Source organism: Pangasianodon hypophthalmus, chromosome 7, assembly GCF_027358585.1.
Source record: "Pangasianodon hypophthalmus isolate fPanHyp1 chromosome 7, fPanHyp1.pri, whole genome shotgun sequence".
In the NCBI taxonomy this organism is placed as follows: domain Eukaryota; kingdom Metazoa; phylum Chordata; class Actinopteri; order Siluriformes; family Pangasiidae; genus Pangasianodon; species Pangasianodon hypophthalmus.
In genome coordinates, this window is record NC_069716.1 from 5,863,268 (window position 1) to 5,882,496 (window position 19,229).

At 42.5% G+C, this 19,229-nt stretch overlaps 1 protein-coding gene across 3 annotated transcripts in view; it reads left to right on the forward strand.

Moving 5' to 3' along the window:
• Nucleotides 1-19,229, forward strand: part of kdm3b (lysine (K)-specific demethylase 3B) — a 21,793-nt gene extending 2,564 nt beyond the window's left edge. For 2 of the 3 annotated variants that reach the window (XM_026940482.3, XM_026940484.3), the window contains exons 3-27: nt 771-938; nt 1,819-1,932; nt 2,176-2,281; nt 2,386-2,510; nt 2,673-2,741; nt 2,828-2,998; nt 3,133-3,540; nt 3,846-5,175; nt 5,423-5,630; nt 5,892-6,106; nt 6,232-6,384; nt 6,489-6,596; nt 7,260-7,387; nt 7,954-8,230; nt 8,397-8,650; nt 8,911-9,183; nt 9,712-9,883; nt 10,177-10,267; nt 10,355-10,485; nt 10,709-10,828; nt 11,906-11,929; nt 13,955-14,094; nt 15,233-15,409; nt 18,111-18,245; nt 18,389-19,229. In XM_026940482.3, coding sequence (XP_026796283.1) covers nt 771-938; nt 1,819-1,932; nt 2,176-2,281; nt 2,386-2,510; nt 2,673-2,741; nt 2,828-2,998; nt 3,133-3,540; nt 3,846-5,175; nt 5,423-5,630; nt 5,892-6,106; nt 6,232-6,384; nt 6,489-6,596; nt 7,260-7,387; nt 7,954-8,230; nt 8,397-8,650; nt 8,911-9,183; nt 9,712-9,883; nt 10,177-10,267; nt 10,355-10,485; nt 10,709-10,828; nt 11,906-11,929; nt 13,955-14,094; nt 15,233-15,409; nt 18,111-18,245; nt 18,389-18,469 — 5,178 coding nt within the window. In that variant the 3' untranslated portion in view covers nt 18,470-19,229. The remainder of the gene's footprint in view (nt 1-770; nt 939-1,818; nt 1,933-2,175; nt 2,282-2,385; nt 2,511-2,672; nt 2,742-2,827; nt 2,999-3,132; nt 3,541-3,845; nt 5,176-5,422; nt 5,631-5,891; nt 6,107-6,231; nt 6,385-6,488; nt 6,597-7,259; nt 7,388-7,953; nt 8,231-8,396; nt 8,651-8,910; nt 9,184-9,711; nt 9,884-10,176; nt 10,268-10,354; nt 10,486-10,708; nt 10,829-11,905; nt 11,930-13,954; nt 14,095-15,232; nt 15,410-18,110; nt 18,246-18,388) is intronic. The other variant, XM_026940483.3, reaches the window with a different exon arrangement.

A 19,229-nucleotide genomic window follows, 5' to 3' on the forward strand; every position in this document is an offset into this window, starting at 1 on the left:
TGTCCTATTAACTTAGAGTGTGAAAAGAGAGGCTGGTTGTAAAGTAAGTGATAACAGGAACTAGCTTGTTTTATGGACATTTCACAGTGGTTCATGTAACTACAAACAGATAAAATGTATTACATCACTCATTAATAAATGAAAAATTGTAATTGTTAACAAATTGCTGTGGTATAAGAGGAATAAATCACTTTGAGACATGCTGTTATAGGAAAATGATCAACTTTATGGTTGTAACGGTGAATCTGCTTTGTGTCACACCACCCAGTTGATTATTTGCCTATAACAGCAAACCTCCAAGTATCTTATTCCTTACTTGTCATATTGGCCGATAAGGACATCCTCTTGGTCGCCAAATTATATAAAAGGTGTGATGGTGGCGTGCTTAAAAATAAGTCGTGTTCATTGTTTACGTGTAAGATCTGTAACATGTCCGACATCACGACTAGCGTTGATTGGGGAAAATATTCAATCCGGTTTAGTACTGATCCAGTATTTCAGGTCAGTATCAGCCCCAATAGCCGTTCTCTGAGCTCTGATAGATGTATAGAATATGATCCCTGCTTGAGAATTGTTAAAAGGTATAGGAGGAAATAGCTTAGACTTTTTTAAACCAGTACAGGATTTTTCTCAGGTGTGTCTCTGTTTTGGTAGTTAGGATTATTATTATTTTTTTAAACCTATTTAGACGTAGACATGTTCCTCAATTTCCTCATTTGCAATTGCAGCACTGATGCATGACGTAAATGAAACTCACACTTGCTCCGTAGGTGTTCCTGGAGTTTGAGGACAGCCCGTGGAGGCAGCGCTCCTGGGTGCAGGTGTACGGAGAAGAGGTCCGAGCAGCTCTGATGGAAAACACCATCGTGTGGGCTCCCGTAAGCGACTCGTCCATTCCCGCAGCTGGAGGAACGTCTCCCAGCCACTGGCCTGCCCTGGTGAGTGTACAGACATAGTCAGGAGTCTGCAGGTTCGTAGTGTTTTTACTTCTCAGCGCAAATCCGTTTAGTGAAGTGGCCTGGGGTTGCTCTTAGTGTGATAAGGTTAGTGTGCTAGCTCGATGGAACACAGAAGGATGGAGCTAAGTTGTATTTGGTAGACATTACATACAGTACGTTAACATACAGCCTTACAACATACACGCAAATCGGATACCGAGCTAGTGTTTTGAAGCAGAGTGATGAGTGAGATGGATTCTTTTCACACCTTTTATTACAGGACAACTGGAGTATATTTTGCTAAGATTATTTAGAAACTAATGGTAGATATTTGTTACGTTCTGACATCCAAGCTTCACATTGTTACAGTAATGCTGACACTTTGCGTTGGACTGCATCACACCCACCTATTTTTGTATAGCAACAGGTATAGTTGGGCTTTATCTATTACTTACGTATCGTATTGACCAATACTGAGAATTCTTGGTGGTTTTGCCATCTCTAAACACACGTTTGTTGCCAAATTATATGAAACTTCACAGCCATAATGGTGGTGAAATTTAAAATCTGTTGTGTCTTTTGTTTTTATGCAAGATCTGTAGCATGTCTGTCATCATAAGTAGCGTTCACATAGTAATACAGTAACGTCAATGATTGGATGGGGGTGGAAATTAAATACACCCCATTGTGTTTGATTCCTTGCTTGATTAACACAGCCTTTGAGACCGTGGAAGGAAAACAGGATGTACAAGTGAGACAATATTGCAAATAAGTATTTTTGGCACTTTATCTGTTGTGAACAACTCATTTGCAGAATATCTGCCACTCCTGGGAGCTTTTTGACTGTTAATGAAGTGCTGAACTCCTGCTGTTCCTCCAGGTGTTTCAACCACTTGTGGACCGTGTCGGATTAGGATCCCTGGTTCCTGTTGAGTTCTTCGGAACTAGAAAGCTGGAATTTCTCCCTAGTGGAAGTTCACTGCAGAGATTTGAGGTTGGCTATGAAATACTACATGACTGCTACTTTACAACCCTTTGTGAGATCTACCTGTATGGAAGGGATAGCTCAGCTAAAGTAAAATTATCGTTAAAGCAGAAATAGTATTTTAATCTAGCCCCAACAACTTTCCAGTGGTCACAGTGGGATTTTGGTTGAAGCACAGGTTTGCTCTCATAGCTTCTGCCTGTGTAAACATGAGACTGGTGTTCAAGTCTCAGGTGTTCTGTTCCTGTGCAGGCTGAGAAAGATGTGAGGCATCCACTCCTACAGGAGCAGCCAGCACTCCAAGCAGCCATCAGCAGCTGGCACCGGGACTCCGAGCTGCAGGAGATACTGAGAAAAGGTTAGCGGCATTGACCTGTAAAATGACACGCAGCATTTTATGGAAGCTTTATTGTAGCGCATCTCAAACAATATGACCATTTGACAATCTTTTTGCTTCAATAGGGACATACACAATCCAGGGCCGAAGGGTGCAGGTGTACCAGCCAGAATTTGAAGAACCGTGGGCGCAGGGGCTTGTGTCTCAGCATGATCCTGTCACGCACATTATGGAAATAACCATGGACCAGGTTTGTGTTATTCTCATCATACCCTTTCCACTGCCTTGGTATTGTGTTGTCATTTTGTGTACATCATTAATTTTTTTGTTGTTTTAAATTTATAAATGTGGATTAGTAGGAAGGAAAATTGCAGAGACTTTTTTTTTTACTCACGCAGATTTTACATTTCAGAGAGAAGAGACCCAGGTAGTCGATCCACGAGTCATTCATGTAACGCTTGCTGTGGAGCCAACAGATGAGGTACACCACTTTTGCTACACGTGATGATTTTATTGGCGCCTCCGAATCAAAGGCTGCTGTTACAGATGTGTTTCTGCGGTCTTCAGGATCGACGAAGGAAAGAGGCAGATGGAGCAAAGGGTGAGTGTGGGCGTCGACGTCGGACAGCTTCTGAAGGAGACGAAGACGTGACCCTGAAACGATTCAAAGGAACAGGGGAGGTTGAGCCAAATAGCCAAACTGACAGCGGGTCAGTGACGGCAGACTGCGACTCAACGGTAATAAGGGGCAGAGAGACGGTTGCAGTGGTTATGTTGGAGGCGAGGGATGTAGTAGGAGGAAGTGGGGGGAGAACACCATTGCTAGCCAAGGTTCAGCTAACTGCATTGTTAACAACACTTCTTCTCTGCAGGACCATTCCAGCAGCAGGTCTACTGGGGTCATTAAGGAGAATGGCAACGCCACCCTGAGCCAAGACAAAACAGGTTCTCTGGCATCCACAGCAATTCCCACATCCACCTTGACTCCGCCTCCTCTGAAGCCTGCTCCATCTGCCTTTTCTACCACGTTTCCATCTTTGGGGCAGATGCCAAGTTTGGTGCCCGGAGCTCCCGCACCCAAGGTCACTTCCACAGCCCTGGGACCTGAAAGGGACGATGGAGTTCTTTCAGCCTTTCCCAGATCTGCTCCTCTGATATCCCCAGGCCCTGTCACCATCTCTTCACCCTCCCAGGACAACGCTCCCAGCGTGGTCCTTTCTGCAACCCCAGAACTCAACCAGCAAGCACCTGTTTGGGGATCGCTCCCAGAAGCAAGCCAGGTAAGCATATCGATGCTTCAGTTTGTCAGTGTTACCTGGTTTCCTTTAATGATTCTGAGACACTGTTCATACGGCAGATCAAGTACGATTCCTTAAATGCATATATATCTTATTTATCTAGTTATACTTAGATTGAATGGCCATGTATCAAAAAACTGAATGGGCTGTATTTCATGGTGGGGTTGTTTTTGCGCTTCTGACTGCAGACAGTCTTTCCTGCTCAAAATGGGATGTGCCAAATTTGTGCTGATTTGAGTCGTTTGAATGTTTATAAGGAGATAATTTTAGGATTTTTTTTTTTCCAGACACCCAAGACAGCCACCCTCACTGCTGTGGGAGTCAGTCCTTCCCAGCCTAAGCAGACCAGTGGGGCTGTGTTTGGTGACATCCCTGCACAGACAAATGGAGCTTCCCAGGAGAACAAGGAGCCCTTTGGATTTTATTTTGCTAAACCACAAGAACCTCAGCAGCAGGCATCTAATCCCTCACAGAACTTATTCTTTCAGTGTATGTCTCAGACGCAGACTCAGAACCCAGGCATCACTCAAGGCCAGTCAAAGGACACTAACTACTTCACAGCCTTGGCGAAAAATGTCAGCAAGGAGCCACCGACCCTTTTTAAGCCTGCCCCTGCTTCTGAGGGCCTAAAAAAGGCTGTTGTTGCCTCTGCATCTGCAGGACTGTTTGGTTCTGCACCAGCTGGTTGCGTGGCATCTGTGAAAGAGCAGCCCAAAGTGCCTGATGTCAAGCCAGCAGGTAATGGAATTCTAATAAACAAATCATTTGGAGCAGGAGGAGACACACTGGGGAAATTGGCCCCTGGTTTCCTGCCTGCTGCTAGCAGCAGCCCTGTTTTGGGTTCAGGGGACATTTCTAAACCTGCTTTAGGGCTCGGGACCTCTCTGGGATTGGGCTCCGCTGCACTGACTAGTCCTGGTGCTGGTATGAGAAATGCTACTTGTGCTAGTCCTGCTAGTGGATTTGGTCTGCTTTCAGGCAGCAAGGGTTCAGAATCTCATGAGAACCTGTTCCTGGCAGCCTCGAAAGAGGCTAATCCATTTCTTGCTTATACCGGAGCAGTCCCGAATAGTCCATTTAGCGGGATGACCACTCCAAATCTGTCGTCGTCAGTGTCCGTTCCTCAGCTTGCAGGTGGCACCAGTATTCTTAACCAAGATCCCCCTGCCAATGATGGCCAATCAAATTTATTCACCATGGTCGAACCTCCCAAAGGAATCCTATCTTCCCAGTTTGCCAGGTGTTCTTCTTCCTCTTCTGCTGCGTCTTGTATGTCACAGCACAAAGATGACCAAGTGCTCAAACACAACAAAGAGGCCACCAATGGTGGGACTGGAGCCTTCGTCAATACTGAAAGCGTGTTTGCAGAGGGTCAGGCAGCCCCCATGCTCTTTGACCAAGCGTCGCAGAAGTTCTCTCTGGATGATCGTGGTCAGTCGAGCAAAAGGGACTCGGACTCCAGCACAAACAGCGACCTGTCTGACCTGAGTGAGGCTGAAGATGCCACTGAACAAACCCAAAAGACTGGCATGCACTCGGCATCTACAGACGGGTCTGATATGCAAAAGACCAAAGCCCATGGTGCTAAGAACAGACCAAGGAGCAAACCCTTTAAAGGTAGCCTTTATGGATCACTGGGGTTTTCCATTACATACTGTTTTTTTTTTTTTTTTTTTTTTTCTCTTTTCTCCCCTTCCCTTCATATTTGTATAGTTACCAAGGGACTTTATATTGCCAATGTTGTACAAGTGAAGAAAATAGTTATCTATCAAATAAAATAGTGTTTTTAAGGAGGATTATTAAGCAAGAATGTGGATTATGAGTAGCCCTAGTGAGCGAAGTCTGTTGTGGTGCTGTGTTACAGTTGGTCAGTCAGTACTGAAGGACCAGAATAAGGTGCGGCGTCTAAAGCAGTCTGGTGAAGCCTTCCTGCAGGATGGCTCCTGCATAAACGTGGCTCCACACCTACACAAGTGCAGAGAGTGTCGCCTTGAGCGCTACCGTAAATCCCGTGAGCAGGATTTGGAGGATGATGACCCCAACGTGGCCTGCCGCTTCTTCCACTTCCGTAGGTCAGTATATATGTGTGGGATCTGGTTATGTAGAGGTACAGTTTTTAATTTCTTCAAAAACGTATCCAGGCCTATAACAGAGCCATAGCATTTCTTATATGTAATGGATCTCCAGTTTTTAGTTTCCTGCTTCAGGTTATGTTTTTCTAGCATGAAAGTGAGGTGATTCAGTAGAGATTTAGGATTTGAAAGATTCCTGCTCAAGCCTACTCAAATTATTAGCCGTGATGCCACGTTAAACCTATGTTTTTCTGTACCCAGGCTAGCGTTCACAAAGAAGGGGGTGCTTCGTGTGGAGGGCTTCCTGACCCCACAGCAGAGTGACAGCTTGGCAATGGGTTTATGGCTTCCTTCCCCAAATGCACAGGATGGCCTCGACCTGGACACATCCAAGTATATTCTGGCCAACGTGGGTGACCAGTTCTGCCAACTCGTCATGTCCGAGAAAGAGGCCATGATGATGGTGGAACCTCATCGTAAGTTACTATTTGTCCCTGTTTATGGATATTATAAATGAAAGTTTTTGAATCTCTGGTTGACCGGACTGCAACAGTTGTTCCTCTTGCCTCTGTGTTGATGCATTGTGTCTGTGTTCGAGCAGAAAAGGTGGCGTGGAAGAGGGCAGTTAGGGGTGTGAGGGAGATGTGCGATGTGTGTGAGACGACTCTCTTCAACATCCACTGGGTGTGTCGCAAATGTGGTTTTGGTGTATGCCTAGATTGTTACCGGCTACGAAAGAACCAGCCACATGATGGTGAGCATGACTATATGGTAGCTAATTGAGTGAAGTGAGTTCTCTGCAGACAGTGTATTGTTTTTAAATAATTACTTTCATTTTTTTCCCCACTGCCTATGCAGATGTAGATGACAGCCCAGACGATGAAGTCTTCTCCTGGCTGAAGTGTGCAAAAGGCCAGCCTCATGAACCCCAGAACCTCATGCCTACTCAGATTATACCTGGCACAGGTAGGCACTGCTGTTTAATAACTTCAAGTTTGTTAAGCAACTGTTGTAGGCGTGAAGTGATGCGCTAAGGCCGTGATATGTGATATAAGCCGTATCCTGATACAGGCTTCACGATAGACGATATTGACACAGATAGAATGTTAAATTTGAATACGTTTATAATGACAACAAATCATCGCTGCAATATCAATGCGTTGTATTGTAAGGAAAGTAGATCAGGATTTATAATGTAAGGTGTCATTTTCTTTCCATTATTAAGGGGTTGTTTTAATCTTTTTCAGTGTCACAAATGTATTTAATGGCAACATTATTAACATAGAAAGACTGTTTGGCGATAGATTGTGCCTTAAATGATTAGGCTAAATAACAAATCCTAGTCATCACCACTCCTACTGCTGTCTGACATCCACCTGAAATTCACAAGCAATTTAGCAATTTAATTGTATATGTATACGCTACTATCTCTGGTGCTGCCGCCTAGTGTGTAAGTAGAGATAGGGCCCATGATCAATATTAAATGGAAATATAGCGATACACGATGTGAGCGGCAAATTTGTCTCGCCAGTATTTTGTATCACGATATCTGAGACAATTATGTTCTGTCTTATACCTAGTGTACTGTGCTCTGCAGTGCTAGCTAACTTGTCTTTTACCTCCTCATAGCACTCTACAATATAGGTGACATGGTACACGCAGCGCGAGGCAAGTGGGGAATTAAAGCCAACTGTCCTTGCACCAGCCGGCACAACAAACCTGTGGCGCGGCCCAATGCGCCGAATGGCCTTGCACAAGTACATTTTTATTTATTTATTTATTTATTAATATAAAATGTTCCACATTTGGGATGTTGAGATTCTCACTCGTTTGTATCAATATTAAAGCTTTTGTATCAGTATTAAATTTCACTGTTTGAATTCTATTCAGTTTTTCATTAACATGGAGCATTAGAAAGCAAACAATATACATAAAACCCCATGTTTTGTTTTTAGTCTTCTTCCATTAGTCCATAAACTTTTTCCTGTTTTTTTTATGCTTGAAATTTGGTCTGACTGTAAATGGGTATTGGGTCATGTAATAATCTATATGAATATCACCGACACAGGTGTTATTGTTTCAGGTGTTGCTGTTTTTATCTGCAGTAAAGTTTGATAATGACTGAGAGGCTATATTCTAATTTTTTTCTTTGTTTATAAAAAAAAAAAAAAAAAAAAAAAAAAGCAATGCTGTTTTCCATCATTTATGTGATGTCAGTATATAGGGTAGCATTACTGCTAAATCTTTTATGTAATTATAATGTAAATGCAATGTTAAAAGGAATTTGACCAACTTACTTAGGATTTTTTTTTCGATTTTGCAGTCAGGTACAGCCTCTAGCACAGGTAACGGGGCTGCGTCCACTTCGGCAACACCTCGTCCAGACGGGGACCCTGTGACAGCTGCAGCAGTGAAAGTAGAGCCCTGTGCAGAGGGAATCAGTGCTGACACATCTGGCAGCAGCAGCAGTGCTAACAACAGCACAGCAGGGCCTGCAAGTGCCCTTACCCCTGGTTCTAAAGATATCAAGGGTAACTCCTCCTCTGCGCTGCACTGGCTGGCTGACCTAGCCACACAGAAGGCGAAAGACGACTCTAAAGGTGAGCTGCTTTGTGCCATCTGAACGTTGGCTATGTTAATATGATATTTTCACGCGTTTGTGTGGTGCAAGCTGTCATTTTTTGTATTATGCTTTAACAAAGTGAACATTGCACAAGTAGATTTGGTAATGTCCCATTTTTCATCTCTTCTGGTCTGTCCTTCAAGACTCCGGCTCCCTCCGGGCCATGATGAGTCGTGATGCACGTGCTCCCTTCAGTCTGGATGCATTCAGCACTCTATCCAAACCAGCAGGCCCCACTCCCAAGCTTTTCAACAGCTTACTACTGGGCTCTGGGCCAACCCAGCCCAAAGCTGAGGGCACCAGCCTGCGGGACCTGCTCAACTCCGGTCCAGGCAAACTGCCCCAGGCCCCCGATGGTGGAGTCCCCTTTCCATCAGTATTCTCCTCCTCAGCAGGGGTGAGTAGATGTTCTGCTTGACATGTGTGTGTGCAGAGGGTTAAATTGGTATTCTTATTTTGTTTAATATAAACACCAAATTATTTTAATTATTTTACGTTGATATAGCCTACCTAGGCCAGTAATCTCTTAATACCATTAATGGAAGGCTAGCTGAAAAAGACAAGACAGATTGGGTTTATAACAGGAGCACATTTCACTTGCTGCTGGATGACCTTGGTGGGTAAGAGTGATCAGTTTCCTTTCTTCCTTCCGGGCAGGCTGATAAAGCAAAGGGAGGTCTACCTACCATCCTGGACCACATCATTGCCTCTGTGGTGGAGAACAAGAAAGCAGAGGGTCGCCGTGTCTCGGGGTCGACGGAGGGCAGTGAGTCGGGCAGTGTTGCACGTAGAGAAGGGGTGATGGGCCTGAGCGTGCTCGATCCCCACACCTCTCACACGTGGCTATGTGATGGTCGTCTCCTCTGCCTGCAGGACCCCAGCAACAGCAACAACTGGAAGATCTTCCGTGAGTGCTGGAAACAGGGCCAGGTAAGCAGTAGATTTGTCTGGGAATGCCATGTCATTCTTAGGTAAGGTGCTTGTGGAGGGTCTCAGAACCTGAGGAAGGGGGTTCATCACCTGAGGACAGGGTTTAATACCTGATGTGGTGTCCAGTACTTGAAGATGTGTTGTAGCTCCAGTGGATTCAGTACTACAGCAGTATTGAGGATGGGGTTCAGCAGTTGAGGAGGGTATTCATGTTGGGGTTCAGTACTACAGCAAGGCTTCAGTACTTGAGGAAGGGGTTCAGTACTTGAGGAAGAGGTTCAGTACTTGAGGAAGGGGTTCAGTACTACAGCAGGGCTTCAGCACTGGAGGATGGGGTTCAGCACTTGAGGGGTTCAGCACCTGAAGACGGACGGGGCTACAGAGTTTTCAGTACAACAGCAGGGCTTTGCCACTTGAGGAAGAAGTTCAGCATTTGAGGAGGCGGTGTGACACTCGAGAAGTGATGCAGTACTCATGAAAGGGATCAGTACATGAGAATGCCAATTAATGTTTTGTCTCTTTGTTCAGCCGGTGCTGGTGTCAGGCATCCACAAGAAGCTTAACAGTGGCCTGTGGATGCCGGATGCTTTCAGTGAGGAGTTCGGAGATCAGGATGTAGACCTGGTCAACTGCAGGAACTGTGCAATCATCTCTGACGTCAAGGTCCGAGACTTCTGGGACGGCTTCCAGGTCATCTCCAGTAAGTGAATGCACTTAATGGGTACAAACATAATTTGGGTGTTAAGTATTAAAAATGCTGATTCAAGATTGTCCTGGTTAACAAAATACAGGTGATTGTGAGGATGTAGAATGTATACTTTGATGTTAACCTGCAAATAGACTATTAGCTAAAACTCTAGAGTATTGAATTGTAGTCTGCTTAGGATTGGAATGATTCTGCATTTTTTGTGGCAAGACACCATTTATATTTTCTTCAGCATTGTAGAAGGGTTTTGTGTTGATTTTTGATGAAAGTATGTGTGGATTCTGCAGAACGGTTGCAAGGTGCCGATGGGCAGGCAATGGTACTGAAACTCAAAGACTGGCCTCCGGGAGAAGATTTCCGAGACATGATGCCTACACGGTAAGCGCTTCGTGACTTCGCAGAGATTCAAGCTAGGGAGATTTTCTTTATATTATTACACTCTGAAACATTGTCTTTTGCCTTCAGGTTTGATGACCTTATGGAGAACCTTCCTCTACCCGAGTATACAAAGAGAGATGGACGACTAAACCTGGCATCCCGTCTTCCTAACTTCTTTGTGCGGCCGGATCTGGGCCCCAAGATGTACAACGCCTATGGTAAGAAAAAGGACATTTCTGGCACATGGATATCTGTGGCTTGTTTGTTGTGGGTATGTTTTTTTTGTGTAGATTAATTTCTGTGTACTCAATATTAAAATTGGAAACTCTGGTGATACTTCATATTCTTTCACTGTGCTGTATGATTATTACTGTATTTTCGGCTTGGATTAGTTATTAGAATTCCTTGCATTTTCTAATCTTTCTTTCCTTTTTCTTTCAGGTCTGATATCAACAGAGGACAGGAAGGTTGGCACCACTAACCTGCATCTGGACGTGTCTGATGCTGTTAACGTGATGGTGTATGTGGGGATACCTGTGGGCAATGATGATCATGAAAATGGTAAGCACTCACAGTGTGTGAATATGTGTGGTGGTGGTTATGTTATTACTTTTTACAGTGTTTTAAATTTATTTTCATAAGCACCATTTTTTAAATTTATTTATTTATTTATTTTTTTTTTTGGAAAAAGTATCTTGAGTGTGCTGCAGTGAAGGTCTAATGATCACCAGAGTACACCACAGCGTCACCTTTTTTTTTCTCTGCAAGAACCCCCATGTCCAGTGTTTGTCCAGCTGTGTATAATTTATTTCACCATGCCTTTTGAATATTTTATTTATTTATTTATTTATTTTAATTTTTGCTTCAACCCATCTTTAGTCCTGTGTTGTCCCTCCTCAGCTGTTAAGCTGTACAATGTCTTTTATTGTTATAAACTATTCACTATGGTCCTAGGCCTCAACCTTCGTACGTGGATTACTGAGTTAGCTGGATTGGATCATTCATGATTTGACATGATTCTGGATTTGTCTGATTTTTGACATTGTTTTTGGACTTGTTATTTAGATAATGAGTCATTATTAGATAATGATCATTACAGCTCATTAAGCTTTGTATTCAATATAAACAAGATTATACTTTACATATTGTGTGTGTATGTGTATATATATTGCATCAAACAGTTATCTCAGAGTTATCTCACATGACTCATTTCTGCTATACTCATCAAATCCTCAAGTGCATTCAAAAAACAAACTAGCCCAAATTATTCTGATTAGCAAATCCGATCTATGTCATACATCTTGGATTTCCTGAGCGACGTACGAAGGACAGGGCCCTGGTCTCCATGTTGTCAAGCTCTCCTGCAAACCCTCTGATTGCTCACTTAGTTGAAACTTTATGGATCCTGGCTAGCTGTTGGAGTGTTACTCAGCCAATCTCTCTTGGTATACTCCTCAACAGCAGCAGGAGTCAGATAGCTTAGCTGCTAACAACAGATTAGTTAGGCATTAAGCATTTTTAAGTTGCAATTGACGTGTAGAAGATCAAGAGCATTCTGGTAGTCGCCTTCTGGTTGCTTTTAGCTCAGGTACTCAGGGTCTTGCTTCTTTTGATTGTGGCACCATTTCTCATTCACAGAAGCAGACCCCGCTGGATACAAAGGTCTGTGCATTTTTTTTTTAAAACATTTATTTGCCTCATAGGCATGATACTTCACACTAACTTTCCTGTCATTCCTTCTTTATTTCACTTCTTTTCCTCATGCTCTCTCTCTCTCTCTGTCTCTCTCTCTCTGTCTCCATGCTCTATTCTGTTTAGTGACTAGAAAAAATGCTGATAAAAATCAGAACCACTGTCCACAACTAGTATTCCTAAAATAACATTCTCGATGTATCTTGATCTCACACATATTAAACCCCAGCACAAATCAATGATTTGCAGTCGTTATGTCTTTTGAGCAGAAAAGAAGCAATGACTTCATGAGTTCATATCATGTGGTGTGTGTGTTTGTGTGTGTGCATGTGCTGCTTTGTCTATGATTGGTGTCGTGCAGTTCGTGGAGGGACAGTTGTATGTGTTGTATGTGCATCTTTATTTTTTTTTTAACCTGCCCACAGTCATTCTGTGCCACAAGAGGTGCAGTGTGTCCTAGATAATACATAGTTCTGTTTAAACTCCCTTGAAGATGTTATAAGAATATCAGAACATTGTAGCATGTATTATGTCAAAAGTGCCACGATATTTAGGTTACAACCTTTAAGAAGAGAAAGAAGTCATTGCGGAAGTTTAAAGCTACCATTGGTATTATAGCATGTACAGACAATTCCCTTGATACTCTCAGAAAAGTGTATTGTAACACAATTTACCATAAGATTGATATTATATCGTCCTAGAGTAAAGCAAATCACACTTTATATTAATGCACTTGTTCTATGTTGTTGTTTCTGTAGTACAACTTACACAGGGACTTGTATGGTGGACACGCAACATAAACTGATTACCACATTAACGATTACACGTTTGATAAAGTTTTCTGTGAGGAGTTTTTTATTTAGCAATTGTTGGAAGGAGTCACCAGTGTCAGAGTTAAGGCTGTAACCTGGGATTTCCGATACAGGAAATGGTGTTGCGGTTTCTCTGTAACATGCCAAGTTTTTAACTTAGTAACTTCAAGAGAAGGAAAAAAGAATGAGGGAATGACTTACAGCTAACACTTCAGGGCATGCTGTTATAGGAAAATAATCAACTTCAGGGTTATTCTTAACACATCACATAATATAGCTGGGTCGTTTTACCGGGACCTGGCAGACACTGGTAGAAAGCCAATGAGGATCTGTTCAGGTACAGCAGTGTTTAGTGAGACAGTGGAGACACGACCCAGCTGTAGATTAATGGTTATGCAAAAAAAATTTCAGGTCAAGGACACTCTCTTGCTCCATGTCTTTTGCTTCTTCTCTCTCACTATCATGTGACTGAACAAAGTAGGTCAGATCTGCACTGCCTTAAAAACATTGTATTTAATGCTACACATTGCTGTCTCATGTCGGTTTCTCCTGAGTGAATGATGTCATACTCTTTCAGCTCTTCTTTCTTTTGTCATTTTATCGGCTGGTCATCGTGTTCAGTCAGTGTCTGCAATGGGAAAATCTTAATACAGTCTTGGATGCTTCATACTATTTGGTGGATGAATACTGTCTCCTTTTTACTTATTTCTTCTGTCTTTATTCATTTTTTTCTGTTAAATATATTGTATAGATCTTTGGTTTTCTCTGCTTAGGTTTTTTCTTCTTTTCTTTCTTTTTTTTTTTTTTTTTTTTTTTTTTTAGAAAATAAAATTTAGAAAATATAATTTTAAAATTATGTTCCTACTAGTAGTTATCATTAACTTGTCTGTTTAAAGTAATTTTTGTTCATGATTGTATTTAATGTTGATCTCATGCCTCAGATTAAGTCGTCCCAGATTCAATAAGGTTCCCATAATTGAATAACCATTAGGGCAATTTAGTTAAGCACTTAGTCTGTGTGTGGGGGGAAAATGGCCCCTCTGCGCTGGTGAAGAAATGAAAGTTCTTCCAGCATCCTGTCAGACATCACCTCAGCTCAGTTGTAGTCAAGTCAAAGGAGAATTCTGTACAGTTTTGTATCTAGGTTTGTGTCGGTGCACTGACCATTCCTTTATGACTGCAGAGGTGTCGATCACCATCGAGGAGGGTGACGTGGATGAGATGACGAAGAGGCGGGTGTATGAGGGGAAGGAGAAGCCGGGAGCACTCTGGCACATCTACGCCGCTAAAGACGCTGAGAAAATCCGTGAGCTTCTACGCAAGGTAAGACATGACTGCAGGAAATGGAGGTAAAAACTGATCTCGTATTCGTTTATGTAAGTAAAAACACCAATGGCAAAAAATATGAATAAAGACGGGTTGTAAGTTTTTTTAGTTTTAAGTGGCTGAAAGGCGTTCATTTTGAATGAGACGATTTCTGGTGACTGTAATCAAAGCTGCAAAGTGGACAGGGTGAGCGATCGAACAAATTTGAGTGAAATGAGAACTGAAATGTTTTGGTGGCTACCAATGGGAGTGAGGAGCATGTATCTCTTTTCTCCCAAATATGAAAATTATCCATACTTCTTGGTTATAGAAAAGAAGAGAAAACTCCAGCATTGTTATGGAGAAGCATACTAACTCACTAACTTGTACACATACGTTGAGTAAGTATTCAAGTTAGTGAGTTAGTGTGCTTCTCCGTAACAATGCTGGAGTTTTCTCTTCTTTTCTATAACCATGAATGTGTTTTATTTTTTTCCTGATCTTCTATTTTAAATTCTTGAAGCCTGTAAAATATGCGGCAGAAAGAATGAAGAGCAAATTGTTGCTTTATGCTCATTTAACGCTTGTGGATGAATCACTGCATTTTATACATAGGCATCTCCTTTCCTTGTAATTTTTCTACTGAGAAGAGTTCTGGCATGTGCTCAGAAAGCTAGTTTTGCATAGGTTCTTTAGCTAGCTTGTACGGATATCATTGTTTGTAGCCTGGTGTTACCGTGTAACCATGGCAACCGGCAGTAAACTGAAGGTCAGACCGCCCACTTGCAACGCATAGAGTGATTTGAGTGATGTGAAGCAAATAATCGCTCCTGATTATTTGCATGACTGGCAACTGTAAAAGCAAGCATTCATTTCCTGTGTAAAATCGATTTCTCATTGATTTATACCACAAATGACAGGCTGTAGTAAAATCCTTGGACCAGTGCAATGACAGTTTCTCTGTATCCCTCTACTTCTCCATCAATTATTCATTTCCATTTGTTCATATTTATCCAAAGCAGCTATTAATAGAGCGAGAACAAGCTGCTCAGCGTTTGAGGATTAAAGGTGTTCTGGTCACTAGTGCAGAATCCTAGTCTGCCCTCATCTTGCTCCAGCTCTTACTGATGAACCATTCTGCTCTGTTGTGTTTAAGGTGGGAGAGGAGCAGGGTCAGGAGAACCCTCCAGATCACGACCCCATCCACGACCAGAGCTGGTATCTGGACCAGGTGTTGCGCCGCCGCCTGTATGAAGAATACGGAGTTCAGGGCTGGTCCATCATCCAGTTCCTGGGAGACGCTGTGTTTATTCCAGCTGGAGCGCCTCATCAGGTGAGCATCCGGCAGCTTAAAGACAAAGCGAAAGGAAAATCACACATGAACCATTACATTAACATTGTTTTCATAAAAAGAACAAGAGTTTTTTTTTTACTCTCTCAAGTGACTGATACTGATGAATTGTGCATCAGAGACAGAAACTAAGACGATATAGAAACAAGTGGCTTGTGAGATGCTGGGACCTAATTATGTCTACAACAGGAACTGTGTAGTGATAGAAGACAACACCTACAAGTTGTGCTCAGTAATCATTTCATTTGGTTCCAAACTGCCTACCTCTGAGTTGACATTTCAAGTATATAAGACGTTTCCTTAGCATTTCCTGCGTACGTGGCTGCAAAAAGAGGTTAGAATGTGGCAGGAAAGAGCTTCCTTCTGTCAGAGCGTAACGCTTTCAAATATTGAAATAAATACAGGAACAGGACATGTCAAGTCTAGTATTTCAACATTTCAGTGTAATAATTGACTTTGGTAAATATATCCAATAAGACTAATTTTCCTTCCAGAACTCTGATCTACATCTTGGTTTTTCTAGCCAGCTGAGCTTGGGGGCTTTTTAAGACTAGTCATATTTTCACTACCATGCATCTGCTTCCTATAGGGTTAGATATAAAATATCTAGAGATCTAGAGGTGTTATGTTTGAAATATTTACAGTACGATTACGGAATTTGATATTGTTTCCTTTCGGTGTGTGTGTGTGTGTGTGTCTGTAACATCACACACACACAGATCAGCCATAACATTAAAACCACCTGCCTATTATTGTGTATATGCCACTTCTGGCACCAAAACAGCTCTGACCCATTGAGGCATGGACTCCACAAGACCTCTGAAGGTGTGCTGTGGTATCTGGCACCAAGACGTTAGCAGCAGATCCTTAAAGTCCTGTAAGTTGTGAGGTGGGGCCTCCCTGGATCGGACTTGTTTGTCCGTCACATTCAACAGATGCTCGATCGGATTAAGATCTGAGGAATGTGGAGGCCAAGTCAACACCCTGAACTCTTTGTCATGTTCCTCAAACCATTCCTGAACAATGTTTGCAGTGTGGCAGGGTGCATTATCCTGCTGAAAGAGGTCACTGCCATTAGGGAATACCATTGCCATGGAGGGGTGCACTTGAATGCCAGGACCCAATGTTTCCCAGCAGAACATTGCCCAGAGCATCACACTGCCTCTGCCAGCTTGCCTTCTTCCCATGGTGCATCCTGGTGCCATTTCTTCCCCAGGAAAGCAACGCAGAAGCACCCAGCCGTCTACACGATGTAAAAGAAAACGTGATCCATCCATCAGACAAGGCCACCTTTTTCCATTGCTCCGTGGTCCAGTTCTGATGCTCACGTGCCCATTGTAGGCTCTTTTGGCGGTAGACAGAGGTCAGCATGGGCACTCTGACAGGTCTGTGGCTACACAGTCCCATACGCAGCAAGCTGCGATGCACTGTGTGTTCTGACACCTTTCTGTCATACACAGCGTTAACTTTTTCAGCGATTTGTGCTATAGTAGCTCTTCTGTGGGATTGGAGCAGACGGGCTAGCCTTCTCTTCCCACACGCATCGATGAGCCTTTGGTGCGCATGATCTTATCGCTGGTTCGCCGGTTGCCCTTCCTTGCACCTCTTCTGGTAGGTACTAACGACTGCATCCCGGAAACACCCCATAAGACCTTCCGTTTTGGAGATGCTCTGACCCAGTCGTCTAGCCATTACAATTTTGCCCTTGTCAAGTTCGCTCAGATCCTTACGCTTGCCAATTTTTCCTGCTTCCAACATATCAACTTCGAGAATTGACTGTTCACTTGCTGCCTAATGTATCCCACCCCTTGATAGGTGCCAATGTAACGAGATAATCAATGTTATTCACTTCACCTATCAGTGGTTTTAATGTTATGTCTGATTGGTGTATATACATTACATACATACATACATGCATACATACATACATACACACGAAAGGAAACAAAATATCAAATTATGTCATGTCTCCACCACCGAGTGGAGAAGGCGTTATGTTATCGGGTTGTGTGTACGTCCGTGGCACAGCTTTACACTTGATGATGCCCACAAACTATGAAAATTATGAATAAATCTCTTCGTGTCCAGCTTTAGAAATGAGGCCCATTGTCACTACTTATCACGTTGTCATTATAAGCTGAAACTGTGTGTGTGTGCAAGGAGAGACAGTGCCCTAAGCCCAAAAAAAAAAAACTACCACCAAAACTAATTAGTGTGCAGGGCTGCTTAGCCAAAATTAGATGATGTTTCATTTAGTTCTGGTCAGCAGCACCATGTTCTTCTGTGCAGTTGACAGCCTTCATTACAAACATGCTAGGAGTGGCAGTAGAGTTAGCACTGTAACATGTATATATCAGTAGTGCTTTACATAACCGAAGGGTTTTCAGTGCCGTCTGCGTCCCCTGTGAGGAGAAACTGGAAGTTGTTGTAGTAGATTTAATGAGACTTCAGATGTGGGAGGTTGCGAAATCCAACCTACGCTTTTGGGGAGTCACAGCCTGACACAGAAGGCAAGAGAAGCACTGGAGTAAGGAAACAAATGAATAGGAAAACAATAATAGATGAAAATGGATTTTAGGCATTGAGGTAACTGTTGGATCATACACTATGAATAACCTTGATGCTGTAACAACCTTAATGCTGAGCATTACAGCATCTAATAATGTGTTGTGTTTGTGACCAGGTGCACAACCTGTACAGCTGCATTAAGGTAGCTGAGGATTTCGTCTCACCCGAGCACGTGAAACACTGCTTCAGACTGACGCAGGAGTTCCGGCATCTTTCAACCACACACACAAACCACGAGGACAAGCTGCAGGTGTGTGCTGCTGAGATTTCTAAAGATTTCTAAAGCCTAAATGGAAAGTGAGCTCTCTTGCCTGTCATTTGAGCTCCTCAGGAATGGATGGCTTGTGAATGGCTTTGTTTAACAAGTCAATGTGTTCTGTCTGACTCTCCCAGGTGAAGAACATCATCTACCACGCTGTGAAGGACGCCGTGGGAACGCTGAAAGCTCATGAAGCAAAGCTGGCCCGTTCATAGTTCCACTTGTCCATGGATGCAGAGAGACTGGGTGTTAATGGGCACTTAATATGAGTTTGTCGAGTGCCGGTGTGCTCACAGAACACGCTCCTGAATTTGAGATGTCTGTCAGCTTCGGGCTAGGATGAAGGACGTGCTTCATCAGTGTTACAAACACCATCAGTTTTTTTTTTTTTTTTATTTTTTTTTATTTTTTTTTATTTTTTTTTTTGGTAATGACTCAGTTCATTTTTCTCTGTATCTAAAATGTGTCTGTCTGTTTTTTTTAAATGTGGATCGTTTGTTGGACTGTTTATTAAGAAGCCGAAGGATCTTTTTAAAAACGGATCAGCTTCTCCTGAGTAAATGTGAGCACTGGGTTTCTTTTTAGCCAACGTTAATGGTTTGTTTTCTTCAGCTCTGTATGTAAAAGAACTGAAAGGATGTTTAAAAAAAAAAAAAAAAAAAAAAAAAAAAAAAAAAAAAAGATTCCTTCCACACTCTGGTTGAGGTGGACATGAGTTTTGAATGGAACTAGACCAAAGTTTTGTATTTTTAGTTTATAATTTCAACTAAAATGAAATCATCTTGGTCTTATTTCCTTTTTTTTATAGGCCTTTAGGCAATTTGATTCACTGATGATGAACGCTAGGCTGGCATTGAGAAATGTTTGTTGAAATATTAAGAATTCCAGTTATGAATTACTGGTCATTAATATGTATCAATATGTATTGATCTTAGCTGTGTGTATGATTTTTCAAAATAAAGTTTACAAAAAATG